General features: G+C 33.9%; 1 protein-coding gene across 2 annotated transcripts; it reads right to left on the minus strand.

The window, feature by feature from the left end:
• Positions 1-740: 740 nt before the first annotated feature.
• Positions 741-10734, minus strand: LOC125670641 (ubiquitin carboxyl-terminal hydrolase 36-like). Of its 2 annotated transcripts, none has more exons than XM_048905935.2 (17): positions 10664-10734; positions 9846-10094; positions 9411-9653; positions 8945-9055; positions 8563-8665; positions 8386-8453; positions 8167-8237; positions 7965-8047; positions 7775-7852; positions 5835-5928; positions 5485-5610; positions 5301-5387; positions 5081-5153; positions 3545-4948; positions 3277-3438; positions 2866-3077; positions 741-2619 (listed from the first exon to the last, which is right to left on the minus strand). In XM_048905935.2, the coding sequence occupies exons 1-17, from the start codon at positions 10731-10733 to the stop codon at positions 2497-2499; spliced, it is 3357 nt and encodes a 1118-aa protein (XP_048761892.2). In that variant the 5' UTR covers position 10734; the 3' UTR covers positions 741-2496. The 2 variants fall into 2 exon arrangements, with proteins under 2 accessions (XP_048761892.2, XP_048761893.2); XM_048905936.2 differs by having other exon boundaries at positions 9846-9956; positions 10664-10724.
• Positions 10735-11989: the final 1255 nt, after the last annotated feature.

An 11989-nucleotide genomic window follows, 5' to 3' on the forward strand; every position in this document is an offset into this window, starting at 1 on the left:
TTTGCCCAACTCTCTATTTTGATTTCTTTAAAAGGAGTTATGAGATTGATCGCTGTTTGTTGTCTTCACCTTTCATGATTAAGAATCTAGATTTCAAGAACCCCAAGAATAGTTAAGTCTCATTAATATGGAAATGGCCTGTGTTGTGTAGATTCAATTTTCTGATTTCCGTGACCCTAAAGCGGGTCCACAGCAGGGCTTGAAAGTACATATATATGATGAATAAATATCATGATGCCCGAGCAAGAGTTAGCATATAATAAGATATCAATTTAGCTATGAGATTTTTCAAGCAGCAATTAAATATCGAAGTTGTGAAAATAATACGCAATCATCCCAACACATGGCGTACTAAAATTGGTACAGTAGCAGGACTTGGCGTATTCTTCTTGCACCACCACACGTTTTAGTGTTCCAGTAAGATCTATGATCCACCAAAGGTGATTTCTTTAAAAGAAATGCTGGGTCAACTTTGAAAGGGGTAGTCTGCTTTGGGAGCTCTTGATTTTTTCTCTCTCAAAAAGTTTTTTAATTTGACCGGAAATGTCCTTGTGCTCGAGTTTTGCGATGCCAACCGTGACAAAGAATACAATATAATCAAGCAAACAGTGGCTCTAGTTTAACATTGTCAAATCTTCAAGTGTCAATTCACAAGTAACTTGCTCAGTTTGGTCAAATGTGCCATTCATATTTTGCACAGTACGCCAATATCAGCCAAAAAATTTGGTTACAAAACAATATTCATAATCATAACAATTTAATTGTATTCCATCTTGCATACAATGTATAAATAAACACAATATCTCGCAAACATGACAACTTTAAAAAATATCATATGTACACCAGTTAAATTTGGTGCTTAATTAAATGATTTCCTCAGAATTCTCACAATTTACAATTTTCATAGAAGATTCATTGCTGTCATCATACTCATTTAACATGCATACTGGATAAATAATCATTAACCTTGCAACCATTTTGGAAAATCCAGACTTTTTTACGGTAAAAAATCTTTCAGACTAAAATGCTTCACATGCATGTCTACACAGTATGTGAATGGACATTTCGGTCACTGGCAATGAACCAACTTGTATATTCTAAGATGCGTTCATGAACAAAATAAAAATGGCACAAACTAGCAGTCACTACAAATTCACAACTTCATTCTTAATTTCACAGGAGGTGAGAAGACTTCAATAGCACCTTCCCTTGGACAAAGATATAAATGTTATATATATTGCCTGAGATTTTGGTTTATGTAATGATATACTACATGTACTTGACATATAATGAAAATGTTTTTAAACAAATTATGTAAAACTGTATTGGACACAATCTCTTTTTTTGAAATAACATAAAATTTAGTCTTCCTTTAAAATTTTTGAGTTATATGGGGCCCAGAAAGGCTGTTCAACCCAGTATCTATATATGAATCAAATAGCTACATTCATCATTAAAAAATAAACTATTCTATAAATGCATTGTCATTTTGATATTTTTTACCTAACAATTGCACATGCCCTGAAAATTGTTAAAAATCACAGGAGACATTCAAAATGTAAAAGATGCATCTTTCTGTCAGATAATTTGAAACAATATTTTGATTCTACACTTGAATTCATATACATTTTTCTTATCTTTTGAGATGTAATTTAGAAACATTTGCAAAAATCAGCAACATTCAGTTTGCAAAATATATCTGGAGACTACAATTTTTCCAGAATTTTTTTTTAATCTTTTTTACAAATAACATGATAAAGACAAAGATGACCAACCTGATTTGTACATACCAATATCAAAACTATGATTAAGTTCCAAGGAAAACTAAATTTTTCTACAGTAAATAAACTTTCTAGAACACAATATATATGACCTTATATAAGTAACACACAACTCAGCAACAGTATCACTTCTATGATTCAAAAGTGCTCAATATCAACCAGATTTACACACAATTATTTCCCAACTAAACTGATATTTACTTATTATTAAAAGGTTTTTACATTTAAATTTTGATGAGGCATATTCTAAACAATTCTGTGTAATACAATGGTTTCCTTAACAAAATCATTGATGTTGATCTCCTCATTATGTAAATGTTTATACAGTGAGATAAATATTACAATTTTTTAAAACACTCAAACCATTTCATCACTTTACTTGTGTCACAATTACATACAGTGGTACTGCACATTAATTTGCTTCAGAAATATACCTCAAGGTACCTCTAATTACTCATAAAAAAATGAAAGCCCACAAACTATCAAGTAAATTATCTTTTAATCAACAAACATATAAAATAGATTAAATGACTCTTTATGAAAGCATTGCAAATCAGTCTATCATCATCAATAAAGTAAAAAAGAAAGAAAGATGACTTAAATCAGTCTTTCAGCACTGCTGCTCTGCAGCCTTTCACAAACCAGGCCATAGTATAAAGCTTATATTCTCCTTCCAGTTTTTCATTCAGTTGACATGCATCCAATGAACTCAATTCTAGTATGAATACTTGGAAGAATGGCTATGGTGTTGGTAATAGCGATGATCCTCATGGCGATAGTCCCTGTGTTGAGTATTAGAGCCACTGAAGGAGTGAGAACCATTCACACCACCTTTGAACTGTAATTATAAAAAATAATTCATCTATATTATCTCATCAATACAGTTTATCCCCCCTCACTCAAAAATTCTCTTTTTATCATACATTTATGTTGCAAGAACAAAGTATCGATTGATTTATTTTTAAAATTTTCTAAATTAACTTTCTAAGCTAGCCTTGGAACATAATCCTGATGATTTTTGACAAATTGTTCACAATACTAAACACAACTGTATCTGGATCTGTATTTGTCTGTCATGACTTACTCTATTGTTTTCGTAGTTTCTGTTATCTTGGTATTTTTGGAAAGCATTGTATCCAGAGTGAACATTGCAGTCAGAGTGGTATTTCTTGACTTTCTTGGTTTTGCCATGGTCCAATTCATCCTCATAATCATCAGACCAGTGTCTCTTGTGATTCCGCTTTTCTCCCTCCATTTCAGTATCCAAAACACTCTTGCCACCTTCCCATGAGTTTACTGTAAGATAAGTACTACATGTTTTATCTTTAGCCTCATGATGCCTGGAACTGAAATACACACAATGAAGATCAATCTCTTACTCTCTGTGTGTCAACAATCAAAATTCTCCAATTTTATTCTGATGAAATTTACAGACTAATTTCGTTCTTCTTTCTAAAACCTGCACTAACAATCTTAGTATCTGTAAACTATTTACCTGATGATCCATAGCCTTTGGCAGAGGACTGTCTCTCCAGCTCCTCTGCTACTTTGGAAGATCGGCTGCCATCCCAGGTGCTGTAGGACTTGCCATCACCTGAACCGTTCTTGGATTTTTTGAAACCATCCTTGATGTGGTGATCCCAGGACTGAACCAAGACTACAAAAGACAATGCCTTATATAATTGTGCTTGTCTTTATCGACAAAAAGAACATAGGCCATATTTTTCCAAAATATTTCACAAGACAGGAAAACTGACTCTTACCACTACTGTCTGATTTGCTCTGTTTAAGTGAGTCCTTGGTCTTTTCCACCCATACATATGAATCTCCATCCAACCGTGTTCTCTTTTCCTTTCCAGAATCCTCTTCAGAATCATCATACGATCTCTTATGTTTTCTGCCATGTTTCTCTTCATCAGAATCATTATATTGCTTTGAGTGTTTGCGCTCCTTTTTGTGCTTATGCTTCTTTTTCTTGTGCTTCTTGTGGGATTCTGGACTAGAACTGCTCTCATTTACCAGCTCGTCATATTTCATGCTTCTATGCTCTCTTTTGTGCTTCTTATGCTTCTTGTGTTTCTTGCGAGGCACAATCCCCTCTGTATCAACATCTGCCAGCAGAGGTTGTCTCTCAGACAAACCGATAGTTTTGTTTTGGAAGAATGGGTCACAGCCTTCTTTTCCTTGGTATACATTTGTTTCATACTTGCTATAACCATCTTCTCTGCTTGCTGCAAACAGCTTTTTCACTTGTGCGGATAAGGAGCTGTCAGAGGCCTCCTCCTTTGTAATATCAGTATGTTTGGTTTCAGTTTCATCCAACACTTTCCAGCCAGAGTATTGTCTGTCTGGTACCTTGGAATAATTTGGAGCATCTGATTTGTCTTTGATATGCCAACCTGAAGTGGAGTTCACACTTTCACGACTTGAACATGAGCCAACAGAGGGACTAGGAGCACAGTCTACTTGCCAGTTTGAAGATGTTGCCTTCACTTTTCCTCCACTATTTGCACTAATGCAGAGGATGCCATTATCGTCAATGTAGGTCTTTGACCTGTCCTGAGATGTTTCACAATCTTTAGTTTTATTCACCATAAGATTCAGTCCATCAATCTGCCTGTTGGAATTTTCATGCACCTCTCCCTTCTGCTTTAAGGTGGTTTCCAATAAATGAGCATTTCCAGGCACAGATGTGGTGGCATTCAGTTTCTTATCAAAAACAACTCTGTGATCATTTCTCTGTTTTTCACTCTCACGCATGTCTTGCAGTATTTGGTTTTTCCCATTAACATACAAAGATCGTTTCCCACCATTCACAATGGCATGTTCGTCATCTGATTCAGAGTCATCTCCATATGGCACCAGTCTTGAGTTCACTTTGTCTCCATTAACAATCTTGGACTTGCCATTGGGCGACCTTTCATAGGTTGTAACTTTTCCATTTTTGATCTGCATAACGATTCTTTTGCCGTCAGAATTTCCTGGGCTCTTTGTGGGAGATGGTGTCTTGTTCAAACCAAACACGACTTTGTCCCTTTTTTCTGGAAGTGGGGTGGCTGATGCTGCAGCAGTGTTTGAGGTGTCTGACTTAGATAGGGAAGGACCAATCATTGAAGAGGAAGATGTGCTTCTGGCAACAGGAACACCGGTGTCAGTGCTTGGATACCCTACAATATATAGAACAATTCATAAACCATTATTTCATTTCTTGTTTAATTCTTAAAAAATATAAAATTTCAGTCCTCTACTCTTTGGAAATCATTCATTTTAAATATTGACAGGTTTTCTTTTTTACTCACTTGTTACACCATTCAGAGGTTTGAAGTTACATTTTTTGTTTACATGGTTTGCAGTTGTCACAGTGTGTATGGGCTGCAAATAAAAGAAACTTTTCAATATGACACACAAAACAATTCACTGAAATTAAAAAAAAAAAAGTCTGTTAAATAAATCATATCTCTCTATTGAACATAAAACTTTTTTTTCAAAAACAAGTTATAGTCTTTAAGAAAATCTTACTTTGGTTATACTTTCACTGTGTACTTTGGTATAGAACAGGACATATGCTTCAGCACCCAGAACTCGACCCACACTGACTTGTTGTACCTGAAAGTCACAAGATAGTATCATCCCCTGCCACAGTATTCTTCAGAAAGGTCATTAAGTGATTTAGAATAAAATACAATAATTTATTATTACTTACATTGGCATCATTCATGCAGAACCAGATACCAGTGGAGGACTTGACATAGCAGTAGTAATGTCCAGAATTGGCTGTGTAACCAGAGTGTACAAGCACAGCATTCAGGCTAAACAGTAATGTATCACCCTGTGTAGAAAACCACATAATTACTTTCTAAGGACAGATTTTCATCAAATACTTGTGTGGATAAATAAAAACTAACCTCCATTTGTAATTCTACATTTAAAGAATTTTTTTTTTTTTTTTTTTTACACTCTTCTAATTTTCAAGAACAATTTTCTTCTGTGAAAAGTAGTTCATGTTGTAAACATTGAATCATATATTACTACATTCAGTGGATCAAAACCTACCTGTTTTGCACTCATGTAAGGCCTCAAATTCAGTTTTTCTGGGAAATGGACATGTCTCCCAATTTTTCCCTGTACCATTTTACTATAATCAAATCTGAAAGTAATAAAGGTCACCCATTAGAGTATATAAACTATTTCTCTGTGCTGAATACAATAATGCACTTAATCACAATCACATTTAACTATACATGAAACATATATGGTGAGGTTACTAAAAATCTAAATCTGGTTACATTACATATATGTACTTATAGGACAATGCAAGTGATCATATCAACTCAAAATATGAAAATAAAAATTTACATAATCACTTATAGCATTACTAGACAATGTACAGAACAATAAAAATGTACGAAGATTATGCTGTATTATATATATGTATTCGGTTATTTGTAATCTATAATACGGATTCCGCAAAAAGTGATACTTCGGTAAAGTATTGTACGGTAATATCGGTTGTATCAACATTGTAGCTAGAGAAAAACTGATAACATCTGAACAAGGTACAGTAAACTAAACAATATTGGTGTCAGTGAATTGAACCGAGTCATTCTGAATGATTAGCCTACGTCCTTGTTCAAATGAATCAGTAAATCTTCGCAATAGCTCAATTACGTTTCGGTTGAACTGCGTCTCGTTTGTCGCAATCCGTAGCAGCCATCATCAAACTCGGACATCTCTGTATTTCTAAACGAGAACAAAGAGCGGTACATGTACACTTGTGTGGACTCCAGTCGGTGTTTTGCGAAGCAACATATCAATTATCAAAAGAAATTTACGGTCACTATTACAAGTTACAATGTACAATAAATTCTATTTTACCAAATGATAAAAGTAAACAAAACAAATATCGTAATGATGCACATTTGATTTTTATAGAACATATATGTACAAGTATAATATAGCTAGGGAAATATATAAAAATCTGTACAATCTAACTTGAATAATTTACAATAAAATAATAAAGTAAAATAGAAGTCCCTCAAATTCTAACAGCATTGGTTACATTAAGTGTTGGGCAATATTCAAGCAGTTTATATTAATAATACCATCTGAACTTATGATAATGCGAGCATGGTGTCTGCACACACTATTTACTTTAGTTTAAACAACAAATGCCAATATGTGTATTTTCAGTGCACAAGTATCAGGCAGTATAATTATTGAATTTTAACTCACTGGTCTGACATAATTGTGATGATTGACCAGAGCTGCAGTGTTGGGCATACACTTAAACCAGTGTAAGAAATTTCATTCCATCAGTGCAAATGAGATGTAGTAAATTCTATTTACATTTTTTTTTAAAATTCCATATCTTCTTTGCCTGCATGTTCATGTTTAAAATTTGCTGTTTAAAATCTAGAATGGATTTCAAAGATTTGAAAATTTATCTTCCTAAATCAAGAAATATCAATTCAAATGATGGTTGGTTGCTGGTTTAATTTTCTGAGTAATCAGACCAAATATTTTGCACACTGACCTACACTGGTTAAGAGCTTAGGTAATTCTAAAAACTTGAACCCAGGAAATCATTCAAAAAATCTGAAACATTAGATACAGGTTTGAGAAGTTCTACATTAGATAATATACAAAAAATAATTAATCTTCACACCTTAGCTACTAGCACTAAGCAACTAATGACCTAAGAGAATATTAAGTTTTATGCTTGTATTTATAAAAACACTACAAAGTCTCTGATTTATCAATGCAGTTATATATGTATCAGAAATAAATCATAAAAGCAGGAAATACAATGTTTGTCAAAGTGCACCAGCCTAAAATGCACTAAAACTGTTGTTGTATGTACACAGATTGACACTCTATTTAGTTTGAAGTCCCATCAACAGGTAACTTTGAAGATGACACCTTTACATTAGTTGTGCATCCTGCATCAAACCCAATTCTACAATGTTTCCTTGCAGATAAAATTAAACTCCTACCTTTTGAGAGATATGGTTAAAACATTTGGAGCTTTGTGAATGGAAAACCTCTTCAATGCAGGGACCTTCTGCTTACATCTGATAAATGAAAATATTAATATAAATAACAATGCTGTATCAGCCAAATGAATGGAACTCTTGCTACAATAATTTCAAACTCATCTTCAGCTATTCATACTAAATGCCTTACCTATTGCACATGTAGGCATTGTCACAGTCCAGCTTTTCAGGTAGTACATATTTTTCAAATGCCTTTTCAAGACTTGGCACAGTCTGGAAAAAAGAGAGAACATTTTTTTACCATAACTTTCAAAAATGATAGTTGAAAAACCAGTCATGAGAATTCTTACAGGAATCTCTTGTAGAATTAAAGGAACCAAAAATACCCATACCTTTATGTCTAAACTTATATCCATAAATGGGTCATAAGTATTAGACTTTTCTTTGCATCGCAGACACTGAACTGTAAAAAAAACCTCTCAATAATAAAATACTGGTAACATGTAAAATTTATATCATCATGCATTGATCTGTTATAAAACTATCTTCACATCCAAATTCAATTGACCTGTCAATAAATAAATATCAATGTATTTTAAATGACATTTTACCTTGACTTCTGAGGTAACCTCCAAATATTTGGTTTACAACTGTTGTCTCTTTGCTAAATTTGTCTAACCTGTGAAGATAATTGACACATTCTCATTATCTGTTTAAAATAACTGAATCAATATACACGTGATCAAAACTGTCATGTATGCAATATTAATTATAAACATCATCCTTACTTGGTGTGGCCATTCAAAGTGGACCTTTGCATAGAATCTACAACATATCTCAGGAATTCATGGGCATCCTCTTGTCTACCCCAGTGCATGTGCTTTGCTATCACTGTAATTAAAGATGAAAAAATTATTTCAATTGAGTTATGCAATTTGTCTTACAATTTTTGTCTCTTCAAATAGTCTTTAAAAAAAAAAAAAAGGGGGGGGGGTGCATAAAAAAAAAGTCAAGAACAGAATTACAAAGTGATGAATGTGAGTACAACTGACATTTTACATTTCTATTGTAATGCATTGTTAGAGACTAGTACCAGGGATATTTTTTTTTATTTAATACAAAGAATGTTCTCAAGAATCACAACACTGCCAGAATTTGTACTAAACTTACTTTTAAGTTTCTGTAAAATTGCCTGAGGTTTGATGTTTGATCCAGAATTCTCATAGCATCTTCTTATGTGACGCTGAAGTTCACACATCATGCAAAATCCTGGCTGCTTGCCTGTTCAATTAAATCTTATCTTTAACATCTTGAATAATCTTAGTTTTTGAAACCAATTTCAAACCTATCTAATCCTTGAGACATTATAGATAAAAATCTAAGTTTTGCTTTGGCAGAATCATACCAAACTTAGTTGTTTACATTGAAACATATCATTATAATCCTTTATGGTCATAAATTATATTCAGAAAAAGATAAAATCCTACACAACATGTGATAAATGGAGCAATGTACCAATTGTTAGTAAATAAACACAACATTATTTCAGATTTAAGCAATAACTATGTCATCTGTTTCTATGACTAAGCAACTGGTGCTAGACATTGCTAGCCTTGCATTTTAAATAATAACTTACAAGATTGATTGTGTTCTCCACTGAGGCAGTAGTTGACTAGAGGTGCAGTGTAAGTCAGACACTGGAGGGTGGAATTCAGGAAACAAGTATTTCCCATGTTGATAAGACCTGATCCTATTTTGTGTGGTTTTTTCCATTGTAGTTTAATCTTATCCTCAGGGTATAGTACAATTTTTGGACTTGGCAAGCTTTCACCACTACTACTCTCAGTAACATTATTCCCATTTGTACTCATGTTGGTCTCTACAAAATACAATCCCAAATCAGTATGAAGTCCCTTTCACATTATCATGATATACTGCTGATAAAAATGTGACAATGTAACATCTAATCTTACTGTAATTCACATGGTACCAATGATACATATCATTATTGCTATATTTTGAAGCATTTCCAGATTTGTATTTGTGGTTTATCGAAGAATATTTCACTAACCAATGTGCTGATCATGATCAGATCCAAAGTTCTTTGAAGAGTTCAGTGGAATATACTTTGCTCTCAAGGACTCTTGCTGTAGGGTGTAGGGCTGTCCAGCGGGCTGGAAGCCTATATTGGACAATAAAATCTTCTTTGAAGATGAGACAATCTGGCGATCAATAGTTCCCTTATTGCTTAGGGAAGACTTTAAAGTCTCCTCTATATGAACTATGTTGTCAGCTGAATTAGCAGGCATATCATTTATTTCTGTGAATGAAAGAGACTGCAATTACACCTAACAATTTGAATTATCCATATCAGATGTCCAACACCACCACCATTCATTATTAATAACCTTGTAATCATGTACTTAATTATACAGTAATTATACAGTAATTAATCGTGATTGCTAACGAAATCAACAATAAAATAACAAATGAACATGCACAATATCGCACTAGAATGCTACTCTATATATTAGATAAGAAAGTGTTTTTACGCCTGCGTTTGATAGCACTACAGTTTGATGAACATGAAAAATGAATGTAGATTTACACTCATCACGTTAAAGATTTTATTTAACCAAAATGTACAGTCTGTCTAATATATTAAACCACTTTACATACTAATAACACAATAAGACAATAGAACTTCGTACACAATCACATGTAAAACGCGATTTACCGGGGTCTCTCAATTATATGGGGAAAAACAACTACGAATGGTTATTGTATATCATATATAACTATCTCTACAAGTAGGTGATACAATAAAAAACATTGTGTACTGAGTTAAAAAAGCATAACTATTAGGAATCGAACATAACTGCACATTACCTTTCAGCACACGATGGCCAACAACACACTCTCGAATACAATATCCGGGCATCTCCGGCTGTTCAATCATTTGCCTTGCGCAAACTTTGACTTCCGGTACATAGCTTGGCATAACTATTTAACGAAAAGTCAGAGGTTATTTTTTTTAAGCAACAGCGAATTTGAAAGTCAACCAATCAATTAGTAAATAAATATCGTTTATCTTAAGATTTGGGGTCGTTAAATTCCTGGTTTAACTGACCCTATTTAACGGTGGAAAACTGAGTTTTATCGGCACCGTTAACGCGTCCCTGGTAACAGTCCGTAATACTTAGTTTGCAACCGTCTTTAAGGAGAAACTAGCATTTAAACCCCAATTTTTATGACAGTATACAGTTATTCTCATTTAAATGCAACATTGGGTATTTGAATCGAAGATTTACCTCTTATTTCATCGATTTTCTCTCCAGAATATATCACCTCACGAAATGTTGCCATTGCGTTAGATGCTATGTTATACGTCATTCTCCTATGACATCATAATAAGTTTTACGTAATAGGATCTCCTCGGGCTTCTCTATATACATAGGAAAGCGCAATGAGTTCCGGTGGTCGTTTGATCCGCTCAGTAGCGAGAATGAGAGCAGATTCAAACATCTAGTTAATATGAGTTTGGATGGCAGTATATTTTTCAAAAGAGGTTCATGAACCACAAAACTCACATAGCCGCCAATACTGATTCATATCATTTAAAGACACCATGCTCCCTATCACACGCGCCTGTGTATTCTGGCGCATGTGAATGGGGGGTGGGGGGTTGAAGCAAGATTTGCAGAGGCGGATCCAGGAATTGTGGGAGGGGGCGCCTTAAATTGACGTCACTAGTGAGCCCTCGGAAGCTCCTGGATTTTACAGATTTTATAGGGCTTGAAATATGTCTTTTAAGTATTTTTTGTCATTTTCAATATTAAAGGTGAAATTAATAAAATGACGCAAATTTTAAGGGTTTTTGAAAAAAAACACCCTGTAAGTTTTTCCGATAAAAGTAATTCAATAAATCAAAAGATTTTGTCGTTTAATTCTCCGAGACTGGAAGAAATTATTGCTGATTTTATCGTTTATATTTTTTTAAACAAGAGACCACGATTTACATTCATTTTGAAAATTTTAGGGGGGGGGGGGGGGTGCCGTTTGCACCCTATTAAATCCGCCATTGGTTTGTATAAGAGAATTTTACTCCTATTGCAAAATTTACATCTAGTCAGACTAGGTGCAAATTTTACAATCGTGTAAATTTACTCCTGGTATCATTTCAGCCCTATGAACGCGTAGCAATATTGAAATTGT

This window comes from Ostrea edulis, chromosome 4 (genome assembly GCF_947568905.1).
Source record: "Ostrea edulis chromosome 4, xbOstEdul1.1, whole genome shotgun sequence".
NCBI lineage: Eukaryota > Metazoa > Mollusca > Bivalvia > Ostreida > Ostreidae > Ostrea > Ostrea edulis.

Excerpts from the sequence above, each read along its gene's own strand:
- LOC125670641 (XM_048905935.2), bottom strand. The coding sequence starts at position 10,733 with ATGATTGAACAGCCGGAGATGCCCGGATATTGTATTCGAGAGTGTGTT. Across the intron at positions 10,095-10,663 it reads TGGCCATCGTGTGCTGAAAG|AAATAAATGATATGCCTGCT; the intron begins GTAATGTGCAGT and ends TTTCATTCACAG. Across the intron at positions 3,078-3,276 it reads CAAAGGCTATGGATCATCAG|TAAACTCATGGGAAGGTGGC; the intron begins GTAAATAGTTTA and ends CTTATCTTACAG.